Source organism: Pseudovirgaria hyperparasitica, assembly GCF_010093815.1.
Source record: "Pseudovirgaria hyperparasitica strain CBS 121739 unplaced genomic scaffold EJ05scaffold_21, whole genome shotgun sequence".
In the NCBI taxonomy this organism is placed as follows: Eukaryota; Fungi; Ascomycota; class Dothideomycetes; order Acrospermales; family Acrospermaceae; genus Pseudovirgaria; species Pseudovirgaria hyperparasitica.
In genome coordinates this window covers 40913-66279 of record NW_022985569.1, presented here as the reverse complement: position 1 = coordinate 66279, position 25367 = coordinate 40913, and the positions used below count along the sequence as shown (strand labels likewise).

The 25367-nt window shown below is 49.4% G+C and overlaps 11 protein-coding genes across 11 annotated transcripts; 4 read left to right on the top strand and 7 right to left on the bottom strand.

Moving 5' to 3' along the window:
• Positions 1 to 438: 438 nt before the first annotated feature.
• Positions 439 to 2723, bottom strand: EJ05DRAFT_223285 (uncharacterized protein). Its single transcript, XM_033739919.1, has 5 exons — positions 2704 to 2723; positions 2458 to 2616; positions 1874 to 2340; positions 1556 to 1814; positions 439 to 1507 (listed from the first exon to the last, which is right to left on the bottom strand). Exons 2-5 carry the CDS (start codon positions 2476 to 2478, stop codon positions 563 to 565), a joined length of 1692 nt encoding a protein of 563 aa, XP_033595660.1. The 5' UTR covers positions 2479 to 2616; positions 2704 to 2723; the 3' UTR covers positions 439 to 562.
• EJ05DRAFT_222967 (uncharacterized protein) lies at positions 2468 to 3284 on the bottom strand. Its single transcript, XM_033739917.1, has 3 exons — positions 3078 to 3284; positions 2704 to 2792; positions 2468 to 2616 (listed from the first exon to the last, which is right to left on the bottom strand). Exons 1-3 carry the CDS (start codon positions 3159 to 3161, stop codon positions 2547 to 2549), a joined length of 243 nt encoding a protein of 80 aa, XP_033595659.1. The 5' UTR covers positions 3162 to 3284; the 3' UTR covers positions 2468 to 2546.
• A 496-nt stretch (positions 3285 to 3780) lies between these two features.
• On the bottom strand, positions 3781 to 5193 carry EJ05DRAFT_445193 (calcium/calmodulin-dependent protein kinase; the record flags this gene model as incomplete). Its single annotated transcript, XM_033742167.1, has 5 exons — positions 3781 to 4191; positions 4243 to 4628; positions 4678 to 4834; positions 4885 to 5092; positions 5150 to 5193. The coding sequence occupies 5 exons, from the start codon at positions 5191 to 5193 to the stop codon at positions 3781 to 3783; spliced, it is 1206 nt and encodes a 401-aa protein (XP_033595658.1).
• A 1320-nt stretch (positions 5194 to 6513) lies between these two features.
• Positions 6514 to 7168, top strand: EJ05DRAFT_223101 (uncharacterized protein). The gene is made up of 2 exons (XM_033739918.1): positions 6514 to 6758; positions 6814 to 7168. Exons 1-2 carry the CDS (start codon positions 6599 to 6601, stop codon positions 6966 to 6968), a joined length of 315 nt encoding a protein of 104 aa, XP_033595657.1. The 5' UTR covers positions 6514 to 6598; the 3' UTR covers positions 6969 to 7168.
• A 68-nt stretch (positions 7169 to 7236) lies between these two features.
• Positions 7237 to 8754, bottom strand: EJ05DRAFT_490260 (NADH dehydrogenase I, D subunit; the record flags this gene model as incomplete). Its single annotated transcript, XM_033745863.1, has 3 exons — positions 7237 to 7254; positions 7305 to 8045; positions 8095 to 8754. The coding sequence occupies 3 exons, from the start codon at positions 8752 to 8754 to the stop codon at positions 7237 to 7239; spliced, it is 1419 nt and encodes a 472-aa protein (XP_033595656.1).
• A 203-nt stretch (positions 8755 to 8957) lies between these two features.
• EJ05DRAFT_515038 (putative DNA-directed RNA polymerase I and III subunit Rpc40) lies at positions 8958 to 10536 on the top strand. The gene is made up of 3 exons (XM_033748577.1): positions 8958 to 9079; positions 9130 to 9234; positions 9285 to 10536. The coding sequence occupies exons 1-3, from the start codon at positions 9032 to 9034 to the stop codon at positions 10314 to 10316; spliced, it is 1185 nt and encodes a 394-aa protein (XP_033595655.1). The 5' UTR covers positions 8958 to 9031; the 3' UTR covers positions 10317 to 10536.
• Positions 10420 to 12594, bottom strand: EJ05DRAFT_515037 (uncharacterized protein). Its single transcript, XM_033748576.1, has 2 exons — positions 12004 to 12594; positions 10420 to 11948 (listed from the first exon to the last, which is right to left on the bottom strand). The coding sequence occupies exons 1-2, from the start codon at positions 12202 to 12204 to the stop codon at positions 10794 to 10796; spliced, it is 1356 nt and encodes a 451-aa protein (XP_033595654.1). The 5' UTR covers positions 12205 to 12594; the 3' UTR covers positions 10420 to 10793.
• A 719-nt stretch (positions 12595 to 13313) lies between these two features.
• On the bottom strand, positions 13314 to 13934 carry EJ05DRAFT_505211 (uncharacterized protein; the record flags this gene model as incomplete). The annotated part of the gene is made up of 1 exon (XM_033747681.1): positions 13314 to 13934. One exon carries the CDS (start codon positions 13932 to 13934, stop codon positions 13314 to 13316), a length of 621 nt encoding a protein of 206 aa, XP_033595653.1.
• Positions 13935 to 14891: 957 nt separating this feature from the next.
• EJ05DRAFT_494967 (ATP synthase F1 gamma) lies at positions 14892 to 16052 on the bottom strand (the record flags this gene model as incomplete). Its single annotated transcript, XM_033746221.1, has 5 exons — positions 14892 to 15020; positions 15080 to 15133; positions 15190 to 15269; positions 15324 to 15910; positions 15994 to 16052. The coding sequence occupies 5 exons, from the start codon at positions 16050 to 16052 to the stop codon at positions 14892 to 14894; spliced, it is 909 nt and encodes a 302-aa protein (XP_033595652.1).
• Positions 16053 to 16270: 218 nt separating this feature from the next.
• EJ05DRAFT_480563 (uncharacterized protein) lies at positions 16271 to 20055 on the top strand. Its single transcript, XM_033744892.1, has 5 exons — positions 16271 to 16607; positions 16844 to 17079; positions 17131 to 19434; positions 19485 to 19798; positions 19858 to 20055. The coding sequence occupies exons 1-4, from the start codon at positions 16556 to 16558 to the stop codon at positions 19617 to 19619; spliced, it is 2727 nt and encodes a 908-aa protein (XP_033595651.1). The 5' UTR covers positions 16271 to 16555; the 3' UTR covers positions 19620 to 19798; positions 19858 to 20055.
• Positions 20056 to 22608: 2553 nt separating this feature from the next.
• Positions 22609 to 24492, top strand: EJ05DRAFT_480562 (NAD dependent epimerase/dehydratase family protein). Its single transcript, XM_033744891.1, has 4 exons — positions 22609 to 22750; positions 22957 to 23118; positions 23204 to 24032; positions 24086 to 24492. The coding sequence occupies exons 1-4, from the start codon at positions 22699 to 22701 to the stop codon at positions 24162 to 24164; spliced, it is 1122 nt and encodes a 373-aa protein (XP_033595650.1). The 5' UTR covers positions 22609 to 22698; the 3' UTR covers positions 24165 to 24492.
• Positions 24493 to 25367: the final 875 nt, after the last annotated feature.

Sequence of the window (25367 nt, the reverse complement as noted above, 5' to 3'; positions counted from 1 at the left end):
GGCAGGAGTCTTTGCGTACGTCACGAGTGCTCGTTGAGTCGGTAGCTATACTGTGCATTTACCTTGTCAATACATGTTTTTGAGCCTCGAAGGCTTGACCCAAAGGAAATAGACAGGTGTGGTATGGAATATAATTCTGCAAAGGAATGCTTGCCCTCTATGGAACGCAAGAACCATGGGTTTATATTGCCAACGTTCTATCATGGAATTGAGCTGAAATACTACGAGCCACGCAATCGACCACATGCATATCAGCGTCGAGTCTGATGTACTCAGCGAGAAGTTCCCATATGAGACCATGTACTTGTTACACATCGGGACAGTGGCTATTAGCAGTCGAGCATCTAGCGTGTTGTAGTGCCAGTGTTCCACAGTGATGTAGTGACCACCATAATGCTAAACGCCGGTACTCTGTAGTTGCAGCTACGCAACGTGTTATAAAGGAGAATAGACGCCTGAAACTTCCCATACCACGTAGAACAGTCTCCTCGACTGACGTATTTTGAGAACCTAACATAACCGAACGCCCGGCGTAACCACCAGAAAAAGGTCGTACAGACACCTACGGTCGGAGTAGGTTGACAAATATGGTACAAACCTCTCGTAGGACTTCTTCCTTCTTGCCGCCCTTCGTGTCGCTACCTGCGAGGAGCTCTACTTCGATTCTGTTGACGCCTGGTCCAAGCTTGACGTCGTATGGAGGATGGTCTTTTTCGCGTTCATGTTCACCTGGACCAGGTCGTATAGCTTGGGTCAGCTTAGTACCATTGATGGTGACAAAAAGTCGATAAGGTCGTGCGGTATTCGCGACTGGGATAGTTGGGATGACTTGAAGGATGTGCTGCGATGCTGGAAGCGTGCAGGTAACAGACTGATGCGTGAGATGAGGATGTGACTGTATGTTGAGTTTCCACTGTGGAGTAGAGCGTAAAGCCGGGTTGGTGCTAAGTTGTATGTTGGGTAGTATGATCTCCAGATCCTTCTTCCGGCGAGTATCATCTCTGGCGGTAGAAGGAGCAGCATGATATTGCTGCTGTAAGGGCACGTTGTGCTGGAAAGACAAAGGACTCACAGTCGGCGGTCGTGGAGCCACATGTGGTGGTGGCGGGGGCATTGCAATATGCGAGACACCGTTCGCTACAGCTCGTGGTGAACTTGCATGTTGGACTTCGCCCTTCACGCCATTGCCCTTGGTGCCATTGACAGGAGGTGCAGACCCTGGAGCAGGCTGGCTCTGTGATGGCTGTTGACTGCCATTTATACTGGCCTTAATATGCTGCTGCTGGCGAGCTAAAGCACCACTGTCGATGATCACACCAGGGGTAGCAGACGAGCGACCGTCTGGTGTGGCTGGCGCAGGTGAGCCAACACTCGGACTTCCTTTGCCTGGAAACTTCAGTGAAAGACGTGCAGCCGGTTTCTGAGCAGGCATCTTTAGTTTGATGGTAGGGTGGGAGGGTCCCGGGACGTCTCGTTTGGCCTCAGCAAGTCTTTCCTTGAATATTGTCTAAATGTTGTCAAAAAGCAGTCCAATGTAGTTTCGCATGGGACTTACTTCAAATTCGAGTGCAAGGTTGAATATGTCGCTACCATCTTCATTGTATGTTTTGGCATTCTTCCAAATATACGATACTTCCTCTTCGAACGCTTCCCATGTCGGGAACTCGGTTACGTCAGTCGCTTTCCCCCTGTGGAACTTGCCTTCACACTTTTTCTTGATGCCGTTTAAAGCTACAGGGTATTTTATGATAGAGTAGTAGTCGCCAAGAGTGCGGGGGGGTTTTGTAACGAATGGCTCGAAGATATTTAAGTCTCTATGCAATAGTCAGTAAAAGCTCTTAGAATCTCTGTCTTAGTTCCGGTGAAATAATACTCTTCGGTATAATTTATCATATAATCGATGACTGCAATTTGAGCGTCCTGGAGACTTTTCCCCGCATCGTCGGGTGATGTAGACTCGGACTCCTTTTCTCTGACAGCGCCTCGTTTTGGACGAGTTGTGGCAGGTGTTTCCGGTGGTGGCCGGGCTGCGTTTGTGAGACGCAATTTCTGTGTGCTTGGTGCGACTGGTGTAGAATTCATGGGGCGAGGTGTAGAGATCTTCAAGATGGGCGTCGATATTTCTTCGCCTGGTATAGGCGTTGCGACGGCTGAGTATCCTGCCACCTTGTATGCAGGGTTGTATCGGGTCATCCAATTCGAAGCTGTCTTTCGAACTCTTTCTGCATCGAGATAGATTGCTGACGTCTTTTCGTTGAACATTTTTGCGTTCGTGACCAAGCGCTTAAAGTCGCTTTCTAATGCTGCCAGCGTCGGATATTGTTTGTTGCTCAGTTTTTCCTGATGACAAATGTCAGCATCTCTGTCGAACTCATTTCGCTCTTCCATCTCTTTAGATTTTGCTGAGCATTCATGGTCTATCAAGATTGGTTGTATGTTCCCTATTCACATGCGTACCTGTATAGTATCAAGCGCCATAGGTAATTTGACCTCTTCATAATATCCAGGTACATCCTTCTGTGAAGCTCATCAGTTCAAATATTCATTTATTTCTTGTCTGGGGAACACAGTACGGCGTTAGGAAGAGTGAGGAATGCATTTGCGATAGGTCGACCACTGTAGTGATGTTAGCACATTGAAACCTGAGCACTTCCAAAGCTGGAATCTAGAGAGAAACAAATGGATCTTTTGCAATGTGCTTACGTCTTATCTTTAGCCGAAGTGATCGAATTGAGGAACAACTGTCCCATCTCCGTCGTGGTCTCTGGTGTCTCTGCGCCTTGTACGGGTTCCTGATGCAATTAGCGATATGTTAGCAGTGGCTACCATGGCTCGTGGGTTTCTTCCCAAGAGAAATTTGAGTTGATCGCTCTGCATCAAACCCGTGCGAATATTTTGAGGTCTTAACGCGGAGGAGAGGTGGGTAGGTCCGCAAGGTCGTTTCTGGACAAACCCCAAGCGTCGCGATCGCCTTGCGGCTTAAGATCTCGCAGCCCGCACTCCTCGCGTCCTTTCCATCATGATGCAGCTACCGCAAGCTTACGCATGCGCACGTTGCTCAAAGAGAATCGACTTACAGGTAGTTTCTGTCTTTTGGCTGAGCGCCCTGCGTTGTCTGGCGATGCGCCCGGCGCACCCTTCCGCTTGCCTTCGCGCTCCATCTTGAATGGAATTGGGATTGCAGCGTAATGCACTGAGTCCTAGTACTGCTAATCGTGGTTTGAAATGCGGGTTGATACGTTGGCGCGACGTTGTTATTGAGCTTTCTTCAATTGCGCGTTTGCGATCCCTGCCGGTTCGAGTTGGGCGGGTTATTGGAAGGTCCGTGACGGTATCACGTGATTGACTTATATTTATGTGCTCCTTCACAAGCCACCTAAGATACCCTGCGTAGCTATTCACAAAGCTATTGTAAAGCGTATCGTGGCATGATGTTGTCGTCGTTTAGATAAAAAGGTACTACCTGCTCCAAGCGCCTCTGTCTACAAGCCACAACCACCACAACATTCCCGCAGGATCAACAACAATGGAATGCTCGCCGGAATTGGCCAGTCATCCTGGATAGGTTCGCTGCAAAAATGACTTTCATGAAAAGAGTACTGCAAGATATACAAGCAGGTTATTGAACACACATATCCCGCCTGCGACTATCTCATGAAGGGTATCGCTTTCATGGACGTACGGGCATGTGCTATGTTGCTACCGGTATGAGTCAAGGCCATGATTGGTCGGCGGCCCAAGCAAACGATGTCTTAGGATCCCCCAAAATATAATCGTACCTCACTTTTTCATTGTGGCCGTCTTCTCGAACTTCTCCTTATCCTCATTTGCCTTCATCTCTCGAACCTTTGCTAAAACGACTTCCCGGAAAATGGCGCTCTTAGCAGCTTTGCTTAAGCTTTTCTTCGCTGGTTCATCTGAAGTCGACAAACCAGGTTTCGAAGAAGACCCGGCTACATGTGTTGCAACCGCTTCCCCTGCCGCTTGTCGCGCGTTGGCCGGAACATCTGCCTCTCCAGGGGCTTCTCCTTCATCGTCTTCTTGCATCTTCAAAGCTTCGATACGATTGGCCAGCTTGACAATCTCGATACCACGTTTGAGCCGAGCCTTTGCGACGTATGCTTGGATTTCAGGCAACAAGTTACGGTCACCAGCGGTCTTAGCTGTGAGCCAGATATGCTTTAGAGCTTGCTATAGGATTCATTAGCAATTGGACCAAGTCTGCAGGAGGTGTCTATTCACCTCGCTTGTGACACGTTTCGCGGGGTCCGGGTTAAGCATTGAGTTAATGAAGTCTTTTGCGTCCTTGCTAACATCTTTCCAGTATCGCTCGTGAAACACAACCCTCCCATTTTTGCATTCTTCAATGAGATCCGCAAGGCTCTCGCTACGGAATGGAGAATAACCACATAGTAGTGTATATGTGATGACTCCCATTGACCAGATATCGACGGGTTTGCCGTGACCTTTCTTTAGCATAACTTCCGGAGCGGCGTAGCCGAATGAACCAGCCATCGTGGTCAAGACCTCGTCTTTCGAGTCGAGCATCTTGGCAATACCGAAGTCAGCAAGTACGAGCGTTGACATTGGATCTTTGGTTAGATAGAGAAGGTTTTCGGGTTTGAGGTCTACATATGTGTCAGCCTTTGCGTTGATCGTGGGACGACTCGTTGTTACCCCTGTGGACAACGTTATTTTTGTGAAGATAATTGACCGCATCGAGCACCTGGCGAATCGTCTCCGCGGCATCCTTCTCGGTGTATTTGCCTTGGTCGCAAATGCGATCGAACAACTCGCCCCCAGTCGCTAGTTGAGTAACGATGTAGTACTTGTCCTATGCCGTGTTCAGCACTCATAATCATAAAGGAAGCAAGTCAGACATACCCGAGACTCGAACCAGTCCACAAACCGAACGATATGCGGATGCTTCATTCTTTGCAGCATCTCCAGTTCATCGTACACCATTTGCTCGTTGCCACGGACATTCTTTTTCAAGATGATCTTCACCGCGACCTTGCCGTCGGGACAGTCTGCTTCGCGGACTATGCCATAAGTGCCCGCGCCAAGTGTTCTTCCAAAGCTATATTTCGATCTGTCATGCCGATGTTCAGTAAGAATAGTTCGAGCTTGAGAGGGGGGGGAAGCTGACTTCTTGTCATAGCTATTAGGCTGCCCGTGTAGCCTGTTCATCATGCTTGAGACTTTTGGAGATGGGCAAAGTCAGCATTTGCTTTCTTTCTGTGGGAATAGATGAGAGTTCATACGTGACATGTTTTCCTGATCAGGCTTGTCAGATTCTACTGTCAATATCTTTCAAGGGTCGATCAGGCTGCCAGCTGGCGCGCGAAGGAGTAAGCTGAAAGAGGGGTCCTCAATGCGGACGACCGCCCGTAATGGATTGTGTCTCGCAAATAGGGATTCTGAGTTATAAGGTAGGAAGCAGTATAAGGTAGAGGAAAGTCAAAAAGGAGATAAGTAAGGACTTCAGGTTAAAAATTTTGGTTACTGATACCTCAATGTGTCTCAAGATGAAAGCTGCTGTTGTCTCCGCCGCAAAGGAAGGGCCGGTGGGGGTGGGGTCGCAGCTGCCACCATGTACCAGGCTGACTGCCGTGGCTGAGCTCCCTCATACGACCCAATCCCGTATCGCCTAGAGGGTACCTGTGTTGCTGAATTCCTACAAGATGTGGCAGTGCTATCGTGGAGGAGGAAGTTCCAAAATGCCAGAATTCAACAAGATAAGGTGGCGCGTGACGGGGTACCATCTATGTAACACTCCGTGACCCCGCAGTAATTAGAGGGAACTGAGAAGGATCCCCAGAAGTAAGGAGCAGCCTTTCGAAGTGATAAGAATATCGCGGATACTTATAGGAATAAGCAAGACATGAAGTGAATAGGTGTATTGTAGCTGTTAGCTTAACAGCTACTGTCTCTGAAGACCGACGCGCTACGCGTATCTGATCAACCAGATAACATATGGAATCTCTCTCTTTACTAGAAGATAATTGTCGGAGCCGTTCTGTATGCTCAGCTGAGTTCGCCTGCAATGGCAAACTGGGCATTCTGCTCCCGTCCAAAAAAAAGCGACATAACGCATTCTGTTGATTATTATTCGGAGAAGCTCCTACTCCCGTCACACCATGAGTATTATCACTAGCCATCTCTAGTAAGCTCGGGCTTTGGTATATATCTGGTCCTAGGTCCTGAGAAGAAGCGTCCTTGGCATACTCCAATGCTAAGGAGCCCGCCGAGTCGTTGGAGGTACCAATTGCATATAACAAACAAGTAGCCAGTCTGCAATTAATATATCCCGTCGAACGAATCAGTCGAGAGCATCGCCCCGCGTCTCCGAGGGCCTCCCGCGCAAAACAAGGATGCAAACAGGCAATCAAACGTACAAGCCCACTGCACGTCATATGTCACCATGACAGAGAACATGCTGCAAACGAGAAACTTGCTTGTCTAGCTTATCTGGAGAGATAAATAGACTCTGATATTCCTTCTACAGCTTCTTTGGTTCTGCTACTTGCTGCACTTTTACATCACACTACAAGCGAGAGCAGCTTAAGAACCCTTTCCTACGAACGAACCTTCGACGATGCCGTCCACATCAGCAATCCTCACAAGCTTCGCAGGCATAGTTGCACTGCTCTCCCTGTTCGTTTACTTTTATGGTATTCCTCCGGAGCTGAAAAGGAAGATGGAACAAGGGGCCCTGAAAACGATGGGCGAAAACAAGATGTCGTACATGATGAAAGGTTAGTATATATTGTGTGGACTTCTCAACTCGAGTCTAATGTGAATGAATGTTAGACCAGATCAGCAAGGTCCCAGATGCTGACCAGCAAGACATCAAAAATTTGAAGTCTAGTCTTGGCAATATTGCTGGTGGAAGCGCGCAAAACCCACTTGGCGATACAGCTGGCGAGGCTGCGGATGATATCTCGAAGCCGTTCACAGGTCGCTGACGCCTTTCTCGACTGCCTTTCATCCATGGAGGCGAACGGGGTGCTATTGATTGCTGAATGTATGGGGCTCTCGGAACTGTGATATAGTGAAGGCAGGCGCATGTGAGTAATAAGGAGCCTTGGAGGATATCTGTAGTTTTACGCATAACATTGCTCGCACAAACGAAGTATATGTACAGGCTTGCGTCGTGACGTGGTCGGTCGTTGCAAGTTTTGTCCTATAAAGTATGATCTCCACGTGTCTACTGCATCTTTCAATATACAAGCTCTACCTATCAACCTCACCCTGTACAGTTATTAGCATTGAATACAGACCAGATGGTCCAGGTCACTTACAAACACCAGATCCATAGTACCGATAATAGCGACAGCATCAGCCAACAGATGACCTCTCGAAATTTGATCAAAGCAGGCTAAATGTGCGAAACCAGGTGCTCGGACCTTGACTCTGTATGGTCTCTCACTACCATCACTGACGATGAAGACACCCATCTCGCCTTTTGGAGCCTCAATAGCACTGTAGGTCTCGCCAGGCGGTACGGCATAACCTTTGCTGTAGAGCAAGAAGTGATGAATGAGAGCTTCCATGTTCTCCTTCATCGCAGCGCGAGGAGGAGGAGCGATCTTATAATCTTCGACTTTGATGGGACCAGCGGGCATCTTATTCAGACATTGGTGAATGATCCGGAGCGATTGGCGGAACTCCTCCATCCGGCATAAGTAACGGTCATAGCAGTCTCCATTGACGCCGACTGGAACGTCAAACTCGACTTCGCCGTATGCGTCGTATGGTTGTGATTTCCTAATGTCCCAAGGAACACCCGAGCCACGAAGCATGACACCGGAGAATGAATAGTTAAGAGCCTCAGCTGCAGAGACTCTACCAATACCCTTTGTCCGGCCTATCCAGATACGATTGTCTGTGAGCAGCTCCTCAGTCTCATCAATGCGATCACCAAACTGTGTGGCCCATTGATAGATATCATCGAGCAGCCCAAGAGGAAGATCTTGAGAAACTCCGCCTGGCCGCACATAGGCTGAGTGCAAACGTGCACCAGAAACACGTTCGTAGAATTCCTATTCAACGATTAGCGCAACCCATTGAGAGCGACTGTAATATACTGACCATCAGCTTTTCACGCTCTTCAAATCCCCACAAGAATGGTGTCAGAGCACCCACGTCCATGGCGTGAGACAGGATCGACATAAGGTGGTTCAGTATACGTGTGATCTCTCCGAACATTGTCCTTATCCATTTCGCTCTTTCTGGAATCTCAATGTTCAGGAGCTTCTCCACTCCCAAGGAAAAGCATTGCTCGTTTGTCATCATGGAGACATAATCGAAACGGTCAAAATATGGCAGTGCTTGAAGATATGTTCGGTATTCGATGAGCTTCTCTGTTCCTCGATGCAGCAGCCCGACGTGCGGATCAGCTCGCTTGATGATTTCTCCATCCAGTTCTAGGATCAATCGCAGCACACCATGCGCCGCTGGATGCTGTGGCCCGAAGTTGACGGTGTAGTGTCTTACTTTTCGCTCTTCAGGGTTCTCAGCGTCATCGGTGATCTTGTTGGGATGTGTGGCCTCGGGTCCATGTGTTTGCTGGGAGAATCTCTCATCAGTAGGGATGAGTCTTGTTCCTTCATATGGCTCAGCGTATCGATTCTGCGTTGTGGACGAGAGGCATCGTATAACAGGACGGGAGGGTACGGTGCGAGAGACGCGGGGGGTCAGGCACACCCGCTTCGCTGCATGACCGGCAGCGCGAGCGAGATTGACGGGCATTGTGCAATTGAGCTCGTTCAATTGCCCTGATCCCGTTCAGAGGCGTCGTTAGGAGTGGAGAGGCGAAGTACAAGGTTTCGTGATGTTACAAATGAGAGCTCCAGCATTGGTGGCATTCAATGACGGGCAGATTCGAGGCTTAGTCAACCATCGCTGGATTGAAGCTAGTCTTTGCCAAGACATATGCTTTCAAAAAAGTTGAAAGCTAATTATCGGGAATTGAGTATGCGACAGACCCTGGCAGCACGTTACATCTTATTGCGCAACGATAAATACGATGAGTCCAGCTGTAGTGCCTTCGGAAGAAGCGATCCAAAAGAGAAGGGTGAGCCTACATCCGTTCCTACCTACCCTAAGACTGCTCACAATTCTCAGATCATTGGCATCGGCACAGAAACAGTCTCGAATATCACATCCACAGACTTTCCTGGCCACTGGCCTGGCGAGGATAACTCATGGGATGTAGACAAATTTCGCGACGTGAGTTCGACCTCATATCAACCTACTCTCGTCAAGCTCACGAAACTCAGAAATTCCGTGTTCAATTCCACATGAACGAACCTCATAATGCGCAGTTCTCCCTCATTGGCCTTGACGCCGCCGTTGCAAATGCCTTTCGCCGCATCCTAATCGCCGAAATTCCAGTCCTCGCCATTGAAAGCGTCTTCTTCAACAACAACACCTCGATCATCCAAGACGAGGTCCTCGCCCACCGCCTCGGCTTAGTCCCCCTCACAGGTGGCAAAGAAGGCCTAAATTGGCTGCGCTGGCGCAAGCGCGACGAAAATAATATCCCCGAAGAACCCAATGACTTCAACACCATCGTTCTCGTACTCGAGGCAGAATGCAAATGGAGCAAAGACGGGCCTGCTCTTTCCGCGCAAGGCGAGACAGATCCGGATAAGCTATATGTGGGGCATAACGTGCTTGCAAACCAAATCGTATTCCATCCCATGGGCCAACACAATCGCTGGTTTGGAACGCCAGAGACAACTATAAGACCGGTCAATCCAGACATTCTGATCGCAAAACTGCGGCCCGGCCAGAAGATTGTGTTAAGTATGCATGCCGAAAAGGGTATTGGCGCGGATCACGCCAAATACTCGCCCGTCTGTCCTGCATCATACAGACTACTTCCGCACATTGACATCCAGCGTCCAATCATAGGGAAAGACCACGCGAAGAAATTCGCGCGCTGTTTCCCGAAAGGTGTAATTGGCTTCGAGGCAGTCACGCACGAGGAGGCAAGCATGCCCGACGCAGTGTGGCGAAGAACGGTGCGTGACGTGGAACCAGATGAGAAGAATCCATATGCTGGCCATGAGGGCGAGCCGAAGGCGGTTGTGGTAAATGCCATGAAGGACACTGTGAGCAGGGAGTGCTTACGACACGAGGAGTTTAAAGACAAGGTCAAGCTTGGGCGTGTGCGGGATCACTTTATCTTCCAGGTCGAAAGCACGGGGCAGTGGGACAGCGACGAGCTCTTCTTGGAAAGTGTGAAGCTATTGAAAGCGAAGTGCCTGCGGGTAAAGAGGGATCTGGACCTGCTGACACAGAGCTGAGGCGTACATAGGGTGATGTTGTCCATTTTTCAGGTTGCATAGCGCTGGTGTTAAGGATTGGCGGCGCATTGGCCTGACATATGGTTAGAAAAAGTTTAGATTCATTGTAGTAGTGATATCAAAGGACGCGTAGAATATATTACAGGACGGAGAGTGACTTGACTCGTCACGGACGTGTGCTTTAAACACCTCTGTACACCTCTGAACTCCATCGTAAGTCAAACTTTTCGGTATCTAGGCATAATCTCATAACAAAGCAGCTTATAGCAACAAGGTAAGATATCGACACGCCCGAGCCTTCCTTGTACGCCGCGAGGATCTCGTCTCCCAAATTCGTCCTCCCCGTACTCAGAAACAATCATAGACAAACAGACCAGGCGGACCATCACCACAGCACTATCGACCAAAGTACATCAGGTCTCCAACCAGATTGCAAACATCCTACACATTAGCCCCGCAAAATCCAATAATCACACACTAAATCTCACTCAATGCCTTCTGGCACAGCTCCATATAGCGCTCGGGCCGAAACCTCTCCCTCGCCAAGGCCCTCTGTACCAACTCCGTCCTTTTCGCCTCCCGCACGACATGGCTCTCCTGCTCGCGCCACTGGTTCACGCTGCTTCCTTTAGTCTTGGCGATGCGGACCGCAGCCACTGGCGCCTCCTTTTGCATGTCACGCACAGCGGCAATGTGCGCGTATAGCATTGTGCTGAAGGAGCGAAGGGTCTGGTTGTACGCGAGGACATGTGCGAATAGGGCGGAGTTGACGGAGAGGCGAGGGTTGGATGTGCGAGGGCTAGGAAGCGGCGAGTTGAGGCCACGAGAGGAGCTGGCTGAGCGCGAGGGGTGGTTTGCGGAGGGTGTGAGTGGAGATGGTGGTGGTGACGGAGGTGCTGGGAACTGTGGGATAGAGGTGGTGTGCTGCGGTCTCGTGACTGCTAGCATGGGCGAAGGGGGCAGGGTTGGTGAGTCTGCGCCGCTGCGGTCGTGCGAGTTTTGCTCGTCCGGGTATTCGCAGTCTGGCTCGGACGGGCTGAATGTTGAAGCGGTCTCTGCGAAGTCGTCCGGGTGGTCGAGGGCTGCTGAGAGCGGGGTGAGGATATCGGAGAAGGGGTCGTTGCCCAGAGACGAAGTAGGAGTGACGGGAAAATGGAAGGAGACGGCGCTCAAGCGGACGGCAGGTCTATCTTTGCGGATATGTAGCGGCGACGGCTTGGGTACACGGTCGGATGAGTAATAGTGATCGATGATGCGGCTGGTTGGATCGAAGGTATTCATGGTGTCTGAGCGCATTAAAGTGCTCATAGTCTCAGAATGGAGGAGATAATTAAGGCTGTAGGCGGAATAGTGAGAAGTGTACGAGTTAATGGAATTGCGCGTTGAGTGTGAAACAGAGCTTTCGGGTGAGACATCATCATCGTCAGCCGTGAGGCCCTCGTCAGATTCGTAATGAGATAGGGGAGTGCTGGCGGGCTGCGGAAGATTGGCTTCAGCAGCAAGGTACTTGATCTCAGCCTGACGGAGCACAGCAACACGGGATGGAGCAGCGTGAGCCATGTTTCGAGCGAGAGCATCGTAAGAAAGGCCCGCATAGAAGTTCAGGTAGCATTCGTATATCTGAGAAACGGTCTACGACGTGTCAGTCTTTGATCTGTAGGTGTTAGCACATGCTGTTGGTGCTCACGTTGTTGGTATCTTTGTGCCAAGTGGTGTCCTGGAGGAGCGTTTCGCATGCAGCAGCACAATTCTTGAAGCGTCGCGTCAAGAAGAGGCTCTTGATCTCGGGCAGACGTGCATTCATTGTGGACAGCGCGGTAGTGATTTTATCGTCCTCGCTCGTCAACGTGCCCAAGTCAGGTCTTTGGAGACTGAAAGTAGGGCTCATGGTGATCTCTATATGTGCAGAAAGGCGCCCAGAGCCAGGCGAAGATCGAATGACGTGCAAGGAATGGACGAATTCGGACGTTTAGAGCCCAATGGAGGAAGACAAGGCAACGCGAATGTATGCAAGGGCTAGAAAAAAAGAGACGCGCAAGGAAAGCCAGGTTTGCACTGGGACCGCGAGCGGAGACGAGCCACAGTACAACGACAGCTAGACGCCTGGGCGACCAAAAAGAGGAATAAGAGAGTGGACTGAGAGAGAAACAGGCGAAGCTGAACTGGCCCGATCAGATATCGTGTCTTTCCACTCTGGATTATCGCAGATGAAGGAACTGAGGGAACTGAGGGAACAGAATGGTGAACATTACTGAGTAATTCACTTGCCTACCTGTGCCGCACTGCCTGCATACGTATGGCATGGCCTACATTGTTATAACATTTCTTGGGAAACCGGGATCATCTGCACTCGACTTCTCACCTTCGCGTGCATCCCATCAGCTTGCTCATCCCATGCATCTTTCTAGATGGGGCGAGGGTGAGGACGCGAGGATTCGATGGGGAGAGAGATGGATGCGGCATTGAATGAATGGATGAAAGCGGGAGTTAGCCAAGGGTTAAACGCTCTCCCACGCTCATTTGGGATTCTTGCGCACAAACAAATACTCGTTAATCCATGCTCGGTAGCATAACTGCAGTCTCACTGGGTCGCATATGGCGGGATTTTCCCTGTAATGTTTCATATCGGCTGTACCTGCATGTTGGGCTCAGCTTTGGTGTTTCGGTTAGCCTGCCTATCCTGTCTCTCACCATCAGTTACGAGCAGAAAGAGCAAAACCATTCAGCACTTGCAGCGTGCGCTTCCACCTCCGTCTTTCCGAAGGACTATAAAATTTCTTTATCCATCTCTACAAAAAGTCTATATATTATAGTACATGGGAAACGTATAGAGTGAAGTAAGGTAGTCGATTACATACATGTATATCGTATCAAAACACTCTAATCTAGGAAAAGCAAGAGAGAGAGTGTGACTTCTCAAACCATACCAGCATTACATTCTTGCGCGAGCTCACTCTCGAATAACTTCTTTTCCAAGACTCGTAGGTTTTCTTGAACCTACTTGTAATGGTGTTTGCAAAGGGGCAATGTAGCCCCAAATATCTTTAGCTTAAAGCAAACAGTATAGCCCGAAACAACGGCTAAACCGTAAGATGCGTGCCATTTCTTGTCCATGCTAAATACTCCCAATCTGTCCGGACACCTTTTCCAGATCTCGGCAAACATGGGTATGATATCTTCTAAGTGTGCTGTCTGTCCGCAGGCTGAATCACAGGCATATGCTCTGATCCTAGTTCCGTCGTGGAATTGATGAAAATCGTCGAATCGGATTCTGCCTCTACCAGAATCCCGTATCCATTCGAATAGTTGCGCAATGGGAAATCTGTAATCGTCTATATTCATAAAATAGTCCCCACATTTGACCTTTCCCTTCACCAAGTGTTCAGGTAACTCGATGCGGTCGAAATCTCGAATAATTTGAAGCCAGATATGACTGCCGTGATCGAGGAATGCAACTCTAGTGTTCTTCCATACCTCTCCAGGATGAGGACTTGTATGATTGAGAAGCATGTGGATCTCATCGACAGCTGCCTCAATTGATGTGATCTCATGTGCAGTGACAGGGGCTACGCTGGTGGCAGCCAACAACGTAGCGATAATGGTCGGTAAAAAGTGCATAGTAGAGGTTGGTGTATATATATTGTTTTGGTAATTAGGCGATGGACTTCTTGATATTCGTCGACCTGGAATCATGGAGGTCGTGACTCCATTATATACAAGATAATTGACTCAGAGGATCCATTTATTTGCGTAGTATTGAAGAAAAAGTTCATTCTGCCTTTGCATGATTCGAACAGAGATGGCTTGAGTACATTGTTGTTGCGAAAGATTTTACGAGCATAGCGCTGAGGTATTAAAGCATTTAACCAACGAAAGGACCTCTTGAGATAGTCTTCATTTCTGCTCTACATCTGTAGAGCAATTTTATGTAGAATAGCTGTACTCTGCGGCGCTAGGCATGCGCAATATGTTGAAGAGCCGTGAATCATAGACTTCGATATATATCGTGTAGAAAGACATATGGTAAATATTCAAGTATATAAGCCTAATTCTATGATTTAGTTTTGAGGTCTAGAGGGGGCTTCTTAGAGGAAATGAAGTTCCAACAGAGTTGACCGATAAGAATTCTTACAATGTCTCTTTCTTCTGGCTCGAGAGCCTCCAAGCTAGATTGGTAAGGATTCTAGAACTCTAGAACCATATCAAAATCACTATATAGTTCCATGCTAAAAGTCTATATAGATTAAAATGTAGAGGCTCTTCTATAGAGATAGAGAAGTCGATAGAATTTGGAATGTGTGCGGAACGTTGCGTGAAATGAGCACTTAGGTACTATGTAATATGTAAATTTATCAAAGCGGCAATCGGTCAACGCTTACCCTGCCTTCATAATCAACTGTGCTACGCTAAGTTTTCATGTCCACTGGCCACCGTAGACACTAGCACTTTCGGAGTGTAGCAATATTTGAACAGACTTCAGGTTTAACCTATTCTACATACGTACACTAGCGAAGCATATGCTAGGGGCCCAACCTCTAAATCGGTTGACATAGGAAATGCCTCAGACGGGTGAGATTAAGCATCTGCTGATGCTGCTGCACCTGTAATAATCTCAACCAGTTCACCTGTAATGACGGCTTGGCGGGTACGATTGTACAGGATCTGGAATTTGCCGATCATATCGGAAGCGTTGCTAGAGGCGTTCTTGAAGGCATGTCAGTGTCGAACGGACCCAGGTTCTGGAGAAAAGATGAGATACTTACCTCCATAGCGTTGCGTCGAGCTGACTGCTCGCAAGCGTGGCCTTCGGCGAGAGCCTATCAAATGATTAGTATGTTCATTAAATAGTTCAGTAAACTCTGAGTCGTCTCACCCAATATAGTGAGTTGGCGAGTGAATATTCACGCAGGTTGGGTAGGGTCTCATCCTCAATTTCGTATGCAGCGAAGTTTGCTGAAGATGTCAGAGGAATTCGTGACTTTTATGGATGGCACGGCTAAAGCTTACGGGACTGTGTTATGGCATCCTCCGAGAAAGCGTCGATAAAGGTCGGCTCATAGCTTGTTGCATTGATGAACTTGTTGTATAGAACTTGAACAGAAGAATACTCGGTTGGAAGCAGAGAGACCTGGTCGGCGATGGCTGAAGCGTCCGCGAAGGTTGGAACATCCTTGCCAATCCCAGCGAAGCTGAGAACAATGCTCTTGGGACTGGACCGCACCAACTGCGCCTTGCACTTTTCACCTAGGATGACGAGATCAAAGTTTGCATTTTGCTGCAGAAGAGCACGAATCTTTCTGCTTAGACCTGAGTGGATACCTCCACAAAGACCTTTGTCAGAGCTGCAGACGATGATTAACTTTTTGTTCTCGCCCTCTAATGGCTTTGTCTCGGCCTGCTCGTAGACTTCCTGCGAGGTTTGACCGTAGTTACGGGATTCATTCATGGCTCTTTGCGCGCGGGTAAGCTTGGTAGAAGCAACAATTTTCATCGTCTTGGTGATCTTCTCTATGTTGCGAATCGACTTCAGACGGCCTTCAATCTCGCGGAGGGTAGCATAGTTGGCGGCATTGGTCGCTCCAATCGCCACTGGACTGCTCGTGAGGATGGACCTGTTAGCAATTGAACGCAATTGATGTTGGGAAACTGGGACCGGGGAGAGGTCGATAGGCCATACCGAGCGGCAGCGGCGGCGGTGCCAGCCTTGAAAACGGGCCGTGCAGCTCTCGACAGCATCGTGAAGCCGAAAGAGACTGAGTTCAGAGTAGAGATGGGATGGCTGTCGCGGCGACGTCGACAGTGGAAGGTTGATGGCTGAAGAGAGCTTTGCGGCTTCTTGTGAATTGGTCAAAACTGCGCTAGCTCGGCTGGTTAGAGAGGGTGATGGGCTAGTCACGTGAAGCGCACAGACACGACTTCAGCTAAAGGGTGGGCATGAGCACCCTCGCAAGTTCCCGAGTCGTTCGTTCTCTTCATTTCCTTTGGTCTTCCGTTTGCAGACGCTCATCTATACATATCGATCCTCTAGGTACTTCTGTCCCTCTTCCGCAGCCATCATCGCCGCCCTCTGCTGTAGTTCCGCGCGTCAGCGTGGTCTTCACCTCTTCACGCGCGGTTCACCTTCCTCGAAACTTCTCGGTCCTTTTTCAACGCTGCGTTTTGCACACAACGCGCCGACATCACTGACTGAAAAACCTTCGCTTTTCTATGCGCGGTCCCAACCTTTGCTATCTCCCAAGATGTCTTCGTCGGAGGATGACAGGCCGCTAGCTCGAGGCAGAAATAATGGAGGTGAGCAGATTCCCGCGACGTGCTTGTAGTCTCTCATGATGTCCCAACACTTCCCCCAGCTGCATAACAGCTGTCAATTGTCGTTGTTTGTCTTGGCTCTCATTCATCGGATCACACGGACACGCGCTCAAAAGTCGACTGCTCCGCGACCAGCATTTCCCCAATGTATCCTCCACATCCTGGCATGCTCTACTTGTCCAACCTCATCCGATTTTGCTGATCATAGATCCTTTCAGTCAAGTCAAGCACTTATATTCCAAAGAGTGTTGATCGTGCCATGGACAGACAGAACCCTTCGAATGGACAGCCGGCGGGCATCTCGGTCAGAATGGGCCCAGTAGAGCCAATGAATGTGGACACTACCGAGGCAAACGGTACTACCAATGGGAAACGCAAGGCACGGAGTAGCATCACCAATGGGAAGAACTACAAAGACGCGTCTAGCTCAGACGAGGAAGACAGTAAACCTTTGGTTCGTTCACAATCGTCATTCATGAGCTCATAATTACTGACGATGATGAAGTCAAAACGGCGGAAGACTGCAATACCTGAAAAATCTACTATGGGATCCGACTCTGACGATGAGCCCTTGATCGGGGGTATCAGGAAACCACCAAGAATACGCGCCAGTCAGATAGGTGAATCAGAGGACTCAGATGTACCCATAGAGAGGAAGCTTGCCGTTCAGAAGCAGAAGATTGAAAAGAAGGCCGAAAGGACAGCAAATGCTATTAACGCGAAAAACAAATCTAATGGGAAGCCAAAACGTCAGTCCAAAGCCGCTGACAGTGACAGCGATGTTCCCTTGGCCAAGAAATCAAAAGTTGCACCTTATGCAAAGAAACCAAGGATGTCAAATGGCGTGAAGAAAGAACCTGATGATGATAAACCTTTGAAGACGACAGCAGCGAAGGCGAAATCTAAGGTGAAAAATGAAAGCTCGACACCGGCGAAAAAAAGGGGCAAAGTTGTCAAAGAGGAGTCGCCACAAGAAGAAGCAGGCGAGGAGGAAGAGGAAGAATATCGCTGGTGGGAAGATACGGCCAAAGGAGATGGCACTACGAAATGGACCACTCTCGAACATAACGGTGTGCTCTTCCCTCCAGAGTATGAACGGCTCCCAAAGCATGTAAAGCTGCTCTATGATGGTGTTCCCGTCACACTGGCCCCTCAGGCTGAAGAAGTTGCTGGATTCTACGGATCTATGCTCAACTCGACCGTCAATGTCGAGAACCCGACCTTTAACAAAAACTTCTTTGAAGATTTCCAAGAGATCATCAAAGAATCAGGAGGCGCCAAAGATAGGGATGGCAAGCCTGTGAAAATCAAAGAATTTTCGAAGTGCGACTTCAAGCCCATCTTCGAGTGGTTCGACTCTGAGCGTACTAGGAAGAAGAACTTGTCCAAGGATGAGAAGAAGGCCATCAAAGAAGTCAAGGATAAGGCAGAAGCTCCGTATCAGTACTGCATGTGGGATGGGCGAAAGCAAAAGGTCGGGAACTTCCGTGTTGAACCTCCTTCGCTCTTCCGTGGTCGGGGAGAACATCCCAAGACCGGCCGGGTCAAGAAAAGAGTCCTGCCAGAGCAGATCACAATCAACATCGGTAAAGAGGCAAAGGTGCCACCCCCACCAGAAGGCCATGAATGGAAAGAGGTGAAACATGACAACACTGGAACCTGGCTTGCCATGTGGCAAGAAAACATCAATGGTGCTTACAAGTATGTCATGCTTGCCGCCAATTCAGACATCAAGGGTCAAAGCGACTTCAAGAAATTTGAGAAGGCTCGTGAGCTCAAGAAGCATATCGCGAGGATTCGCAAGGACTACACCAAGGACCTGAAAGCTGACCTCATGGCCGATCGACAGCGCGCGACAGCCGTTTATCTCATCGATAAGTTTGCGCTTCGTGCGGGCAATGAAAAGGGCGAAGATGAAGCAGACACGGTGGGATGTTGTTCGTTGAAGTACGAGCATGTTACTCTCAAGCCTCCAAACATTGTCATCTTCGATTTCCTTGGTAAAGATTCTATCCGATTCTACGATGAGGTTGAAGTCGATCCACAAGTCTTCAAGAATTTGAAGCTTTTCAAGAAGGCTCCTAAGACTGATGGCGATGAGATATTCGACAGACTGACCACCTCAGCGCTCAACAAGCACTTGAGCAACTACATGCCTGGATTGACAGCGAAGGTCTTCCGTACCTATAATGCGTCTTGGACCATGTCAAGTCTGTTGCAAGATATGAAGTCAGTGGGGACTGTCCCGGAGAAAGTCAAAGACTACAATGATGCCAATCGCAGGGTTGCCATTCTTTGTAACCACAAGCGTACAGTCGCTGCGAGTCACGCGGGTCAGATGGAGAAGATGCAAGAAAAAATCAACGGTTTGCGATATCAGCAATGGCGTCTCCGACAGCAGATGCTAGATCTGGATTCAAAACAGAAAAAGAAGCGAGGCGCCGATTTCTTTCAGCGCGATAAAGACCTTGACGACGAATGGGTCCTGCAACATCAAGCTTTCCTTGTTGACGAACAGCGGACCAAGATTACCAAGAAATTCGAGAAGGAAAATGAGAAGCTGAAGGCTGAAGGTGGTAAGGAAATGAAAGACAAGGAGCTTGATGAGCGTCTCAAGGACGCAGACGACCTAGCCAAGCAATTCAAGAAGGAGAACAAAACAGGGAAGGTCGAGGCCGAAGGCAAGGGACCAACGATTGAAAAGATTGAGGCCAACATCGAGAAACTTGAACAGCGCATCCGGACCATGAAGATCCAGTACGAGGACAAAGAAGGCAACAAGGAGGTTGCTCTTGGAACATCGAAGATCGTGAGTATTTGAGAAACCTTAAATTGGTAGATCTGCTAACGAGACGCTAGAACTACATTGATCCACGCTTGACTGTCGTCTTCTCCAAGAAATTCAACGTACCGATCGAACGTTTCTTTTCGAAAACCCTCCGTGAGAAGTTCGACTGGGCGGTCAAATCTGTCGACGAAACATGGGAATTCTAAGACTTCCACTTCATACTATACATGGTGACTCTGGTCTCCGCGATTCATGCCTCCACCACGGCCATCCGTCTGGCTTCCGATTTCTCGACTTTGCTTGCTTTCATGTACATTTCCTTGCATTATTGGCGTTGGGGCGGCGTCGTACATTAGATACAGAAAAGCTAAAGACTATTGGCGAAGTAAGTATGCGACACATGGGATTCAAGCATAGAGTTACTGCTCTGACGACTGCAATCAGGATAAGGCTGTCTCCACATAGCGTCCTCGTCTGAACCGTCATATCTATCTATGGTCAGAGGACTAGAGCGTTACATAGCTAGCACGAGGGGCTTTGGGATATCTGGACGAGGCCTGGGCGAAAGGCGATCTAGCATTAGCTACGCATCTTTTATCGGATTGTATATATCACGAAAAGCAACAGTTGTCCGCGCTAGCATATTTTCTTGAGGATAGAATTCTTAGATGCACCTAATCACCTGTTGTTGCGGAGTGCATGCAATGCGGGCATCCCCGGTCGTCTGGCTTGGGAAACGCTTGTTCCCAGGCTCCAGGGGGCGGATCGGTACGCGCAGCTAGCGGGGCCATGCATCCCTGCGTTTGGAACGAAGATGCCTGCAGAACGGGAAAGCAAGATGGAACAAAACACGATCGTGTCATGTCAGAAGTTCTGGATTATGCCTCTACAAACTCACGTGGGAAGAAAGACTAAGGAAGATGATTGCTAGTAACATCGCACCGTCCCTTTACAAGATCGGAATCGTACAGTGCTGACTGAGATACGGTCTATACCGCAAGACTGTCCGCTACCCACGACCTACCCCCCATTGCTAAGTATCGACTGCTGGCTCTACTGGCTGATTGGTACTGCCTGTTGATGATATGAACCTATCTGCTACGTCGTTCTATAACAGTCGACCTGTAGGTGAAAAGAAAAGAAGTTCAACTCGTTCGTTGGGCGCAGTACTACTACGCAGATCTAGGCACTGCGGCGCTAGACCACTGTTATACTCACGTGCATTCAGGAAATGAAGTGGAAGTGAGCACTTTTCACAAACGCATGATGGGTCGCTAATTATTGATCGGTCAAAATTGTGTGGGATCTGTTCAGTGGTTGATAAGATGCACAGTATGTGCCGCGCCTCACTGACTGGCTTGCGGTCCAAGTCGCGAATCTCACCGAGGTCAGTCGGGGTGTTAGTCGATTGTATTGGCCAAGAGATATTCATGCGGTGACCTTGTGATCGTCTGCTCTGGGCGGTCTACGCGGACGGTCATTACGGTGCAGCGTTCTTGGGGCGGGACCACTGCATGCGCGCGCGTTGAAGTGCGGAGCAACGGCCAAGGACAAGATAACGTGTACTGTCCACTCCGTACGATGCCGAGAAGATTGCAGCGAGAAGCAGAAATAATGACACAGCAACGTTTTCCCCTGGATTTCGACCGAGCTTTGGCGGGCACGTCGCCCTCGGTGGTGCTAGCTGCCCAAATGAAGTCGAAGGAAGAAGATACCTAAACTTTGTTTCGATAACAGTGGAGCCAGGTACCAGTATATGTACAAGGCCATGCAGAAGAGAAGAAGAGGGGGCCGACTCTGGCCATCAAAGTGGAAGTTGTTGAGTGATGCAGCACGACGGAGCTGGCGATGCAATCCTGACGGGCGATATGCTGCCGGCTCTCGTAGCTGCAGCTGCAAGTGCATTAAGAAGACTTGGAGTTCTCTTGATAGATAGCATTTAGCATTGTCACTACCCCTTGTGATTACTGCCGCAGTGCCGCGCGCAAACGGCTGCAGCGCGAGCGGGTCGGACGATGGGGGCAGCGTATCGTATCGTAGGCTATTGCTCCGCTTCCGATATTAGCATCAAATTAGCACTGCAGAGGCATGCAGGTCACTGACTCCTGCATATAGATGGACCGCCACCACTGCGAGCTGCCCTGTCGACATTCGACATGCACTGCATGCATGCCATCGACGGCGTCGGGGGTTCCTTTGGCCGGGTACTTACTGTATTGCTGGAGGAGGGGGGAGCGGCCGCTGTGGACTCGTAGGTGCTGTCTTGAAGTTATCATAGATTATAAGTTCAGTAGTCTGCTATAATCGCCGGTGCAAACTTTTCTTTTAGTCCTGCGGCCTTTTTCATTCCTCCTGGGTCAATCGTCCTTGGATGACGAAAGTCCGAGGACAGGCCAGACTCTGCTCCTGTACAGTTGCTCACTGCTTTTCAGCAGCAGCGTCAACGACAGAGAAGTGACGTGAAGAAAGGGTGGTGAAGTGGCTATCACTAGATGATGATGATGAAGATGATTCTGTCCAGCCTGATCGAGAGTGCGATAGAGCCCGCATGATTCTTCACTATGCGCCTGGGATGTTGGCTATCGGTCGGTGTCGTCACTCGCTTGTTGGTGGGCGTCACCCCCTTGCCTTTGCCCCTTGCACTCCCGCCTATGCAGAGTTCGGGACGTGTGAGTGTGTTTAGCCAAGACCCGCCCGTCCTTGTCCGCGGTGTGTTCGATCGATTGCAGTGTAGGATAATGTAGTATTGCTTATTGCTTATTTACTGTACTTGTGATTAGCGGTATTAGTGGTAGTGGTAGCGATAGCGGTGGTAGGTAGTAAGTGGGAGTGGTAATTAGCCTGAGGTTGAGCATTTTCCTGCCTGCCTTTCTGCCTGTGTTTGCCTGTGTGTGTGCCTGCCTGCCTGACATCCGCCGGCAACGCAACTTCATACAAGACCAAAACCAGCACCATCTTCTTCCCACTCACTCTCTCCACTTCTCTACTCCCCCGTCTCCGCAATTGGCCTGGTATGCCTTCTTCTCACCGACTTTCACGCCTCTTGCTCCTCTGAGTTTAAACTGTTAAAGAGCATATTGACGTCTCTCCTGGAGTCCTGCCACCACACTCGTCCGCTCCCTCCCTTCAACAACCCCACCAACCAAGCATCACCCTCGCTGCCCTACGCCATCTGTCAGCACTTCATCCCCCGCCATTCTTACAGTCAGGACCCTTTCTTGATCTGCTTTTGCCGTCTGACATTGGCTGGCTGCGCTGGACTTTGCTGTACGCTACTACCCCGCCATGGCAGAAACTGATGGATCGAAGCCCTCTGTCTTGATCATTGGGGGACTCGGTATGTTATTGCTCGGATTCACTCATCCTGCATACGACTGCAATGCAGATATCCTGGGCTCTCCATAAGCACATCTTTGTCTCTTCACTGGACTGTACTGTGGTCGTGGCCGTCGTGCAGCCTCTAGAGCTGTGCCGCTTTGGCTCCAGATTTTGGTGCATAACATCCGCACGTCTGACCATGTACGCTGATTCCATATTGTCTAGGATATATCGGCCGCTTCTTGGCGAAATACATACATGACAATGGCCTCGCCTCCGATATGAGACTGGTGGACAAACATTTGCCTGAGTTGGCAATGCTTGCGCCTGAATTGAAAGAGGCGTGCTCCCGGGACAGATTCATGCAGGCAGACGCGTCAAGAGAGGGTGCGTTTTGAAAATCTCCTGTCAAAAAGATATAGCCAGGGTGAAAGAGAAAGTTGAAAGCTGACCTCAATCTTTTTCTGTCCAGCTACTCTACAAAAGGTATTCGACCGTCCGGACGGCGCCCAGTTCGACTATGTCTTTAATTGTGGAGGCGAGACACGCTACAGTCAAGAAGACGAGGTCTATCGCCTGCGTTCTCATGCTCTCTCGCTCGCTGTTGGCCGCGAAGCCGCAAAGCGCAAAGTTAAATGCTTCATCGAAATGAGCACCGGAATGGTGTACAATCCGTCGTCGACGCCTTGCAAGGAGACTGACAAACTCAAGCCATGGCTCAAGCTCGCAAAGTGGAAACTCACTGCTGAAGAGGACCTCGCCAAAATTGAGGGCTTGCCACTTCTGATTCTGCGATTACCACATGTGTATGGTCCGTATGTAGGAAAGTTCTTGGGGACTGCACTGTGTATGGCGCGCGTGTACCAGAGCGAGGAGAAGGAGATGAAGTGGCTGTGGAAGGAAGACTTGCGTACACATACAGTTCACATTGACGATGTAACAGCTGCGGCATGGACGGCAGCACACTGGTATTCGAAACAGTCGCCAACGGCCGGGCCGACGGTCTTCAACATTGTCGACCACGGCGACACGAGCCAGGGCACGCAAGCGCGTATATTTCATGAAATATTCAAGATTGAAACAGGCTTTCAAGGCACGCTGATCAGCACATTCGCCCGTATGCATCTGGATTCTGTGGTGGACGATGTTAACGAAGAGACAATGGATCCTTGGGCAGACCTGCTGCTCGACGCGGGAATTCCAACGAGTGGACCGCTGTCGCCGTTTATGGAGAAGGAGTTATTGAAGGATACCGATCTGTGTTTGGACGGGAGTGCGTTTGAAAATGCGACGGGATTTCAGTGAGTGATTGAGGGCGGTAAGGGGGACGAGAACCGGACTAACATGTTGCCAGATATACACACCCGAAGCTGACGAAGGAGGAGGTGGAGAGTGTCATTGAGAGTTACAAGCGCATGAACTGGTGGCCGTGATGAAAGCAAGGACCGCCCGATTGACGACTCATGATACTCACGGCCGCATCGCATCACTTTCGCTCCACGTTTCTCTTACTCTTATACCATAATCATACCCCCAACATGCGGCATGAATGCAGCTAATGGCCGTGTTTTTCCCTTGTATCTCCAGACGCACCCCGGTCCCCGCACAGTAGTAGTGCTCGAGGGCCAGACATATGCCCATCGCCGGCGAACAGTCTTTCCTCTGCATACGCACAGCCAGGACTATCCGTCCATAGCATCCTCCACGTACTGTACTATATAGAGTAGCATAGCATAGCATATATATATACCAATCGATCACTTTCCTATGAGTGGTCCCTATCACACGCACGCTCCTACGGATATTTATATATATGTATACCTAGCATCCAGGCGCTCACTCACTCACTCACTTACTCACGGTACATGACAAGGAACCAAGCTGTGTTTATCTCACAAGGAAGAAGAAACCGTAATTGGCGTGTAATTGGTGTGTGCATTTTCTATATGTTTTCTTTGGATTGTATTTAATCAATCTAAATTACCCAACATCTCAACTAATCACCTCCCCTTCCCCTGCCTTGCCACTCACTCATCATCTACCTCATTCAATTCCATCTCAACTCGCCCCCCGTCCCGTCACAGTATACACACGCGCACAAAGCACACAATATCAATCGAGAAATCCGGTAATGTTTCCTTTTCGTATTCCCAATTTGATGATTTCTATAGACTCTGCCCCCTCCCTAGCCAAACAAAATAAACCCCCTGCCTGGCAAATGCCGCCAAAAAACCAACTAACCCCCCCAATTCTCAAACTCCTCCTCCTCCTCCTCCTCCTCCTCTTCTTCTTCTTCTTCTTCTTCTTCTTCTTCTTCTTCAACGAAAAACGACCCAGGAGATACGGGGTGTCGAGTAAGTATCAACTACTGCCACCGGAATATCAGAAGAAACAAGTAACAAGCACCATCCAGTTGGATCTAATCCAACCCTATCCTACCCATATCGGGCCCAGGTATTCAGCACGCACGACACCTACACACCCTCTCTCTCTCTCTCTCTCTCTCTCTCTCTCTCTCTCTCTCTCTCTCTCTCTCACACACACACACACACACACACACATACCTCTCATACCTCTCATACCTCACACTCACCCCATTTGAGAAGAAAAAAAAAAGAAAAAAAAAGAAAAAAAAA

Bases quoted from the DNA above. Each gene is read 5' to 3' on its own strand.
- EJ05DRAFT_223285 (XM_033739919.1), bottom strand. From the start codon at position 2,478: ATGGCGCTTGATACTATACAG. The intron at 2,341-2,457 runs GTACGCATGTGA...ATTTGTCATCAG, and splicing joins TGGCGCTTGATACTATACAG to GAAAAACTGAGCAACAAACA. The intron at 1,815-1,873 runs GTATTATTTCAC...ACTATTGCATAG, and splicing joins ATGATAAATTATACCGAAGA to AGACTTAAATATCTTCGAGC.
- EJ05DRAFT_222967 (XM_033739917.1), bottom strand. From the start codon at position 3,161: ATGGAGCGCGAAGGCAAGCGGAAGGGTGCGCCGGGCGCATCGCCAGAC. The intron at 2,793-3,077 runs GTAAGTCGATTC...TAATTGCATCAG, and splicing joins CCAAAAGACAGAAACTACCT to GAACCCGTACAAGGCGCAGA. The intron at 2,617-2,703 runs GTAAGCACATTG...ACATCACTACAG, and splicing joins ACTTCGGCTAAAGATAAGAC to TGGTCGACCTATCGCAAATG.
- EJ05DRAFT_223101 (XM_033739918.1), top strand. From the start codon at position 6,599: ATGCCGTCCACATCAGCAATCCTCACAAGCTTCGCAGGCATAGTTGCA. The intron at 6,759-6,813 runs GTTAGTATATAT...AATGAATGTTAG, and splicing joins GATGTCGTACATGATGAAAG to ACCAGATCAGCAAGGTCCCA.
- EJ05DRAFT_515038 (XM_033748577.1), top strand. From the start codon at position 9,032: ATGAGTCCAGCTGTAGTGCCTTCGGAAGAAGCGATCCAAAAGAGAAGG. The intron at 9,080-9,129 runs GTGAGCCTACAT...CACAATTCTCAG, and splicing joins AAGCGATCCAAAAGAGAAGG to ATCATTGGCATCGGCACAGA. The intron at 9,235-9,284 runs GTGAGTTCGACC...CACGAAACTCAG, and splicing joins ATGTAGACAAATTTCGCGAC to AAATTCCGTGTTCAATTCCA.
- EJ05DRAFT_515037 (XM_033748576.1), bottom strand. From the start codon at position 12,204: ATGAGCCCTACTTTCAGTCTCCAAAGACCTGACTTGGGCACGTTGACG. The intron at 11,949-12,003 runs GTGAGCACCAAC...GACACGTCGTAG, and splicing joins GGCACAAAGATACCAACAAC to ACCGTTTCTCAGATATACGA.
- EJ05DRAFT_480563 (XM_033744892.1), top strand. From the start codon at position 16,556: ATGTCTTCGTCGGAGGATGACAGGCCGCTAGCTCGAGGCAGAAATAAT. The intron at 17,080-17,130 runs GTTCGTTCACAA...ACGATGATGAAG, and splicing joins AGGAAGACAGTAAACCTTTG to TCAAAACGGCGGAAGACTGC. The intron at 19,435-19,484 runs GTGAGTATTTGA...ACGAGACGCTAG, and splicing joins CTCTTGGAACATCGAAGATC to AACTACATTGATCCACGCTT.
- EJ05DRAFT_480562 (XM_033744891.1), top strand. From the start codon at position 22,699: ATGGCAGAAACTGATGGATCGAAGCCCTCTGTCTTGATCATTGGGGGA. The intron at 22,751-22,956 runs GTATGTTATTGC...CATATTGTCTAG, and splicing joins CTTGATCATTGGGGGACTCG to GATATATCGGCCGCTTCTTG. The intron at 23,119-23,203 runs GTGCGTTTTGAA...TTTTCTGTCCAG, and splicing joins GGCAGACGCGTCAAGAGAGG to CTACTCTACAAAAGGTATTC.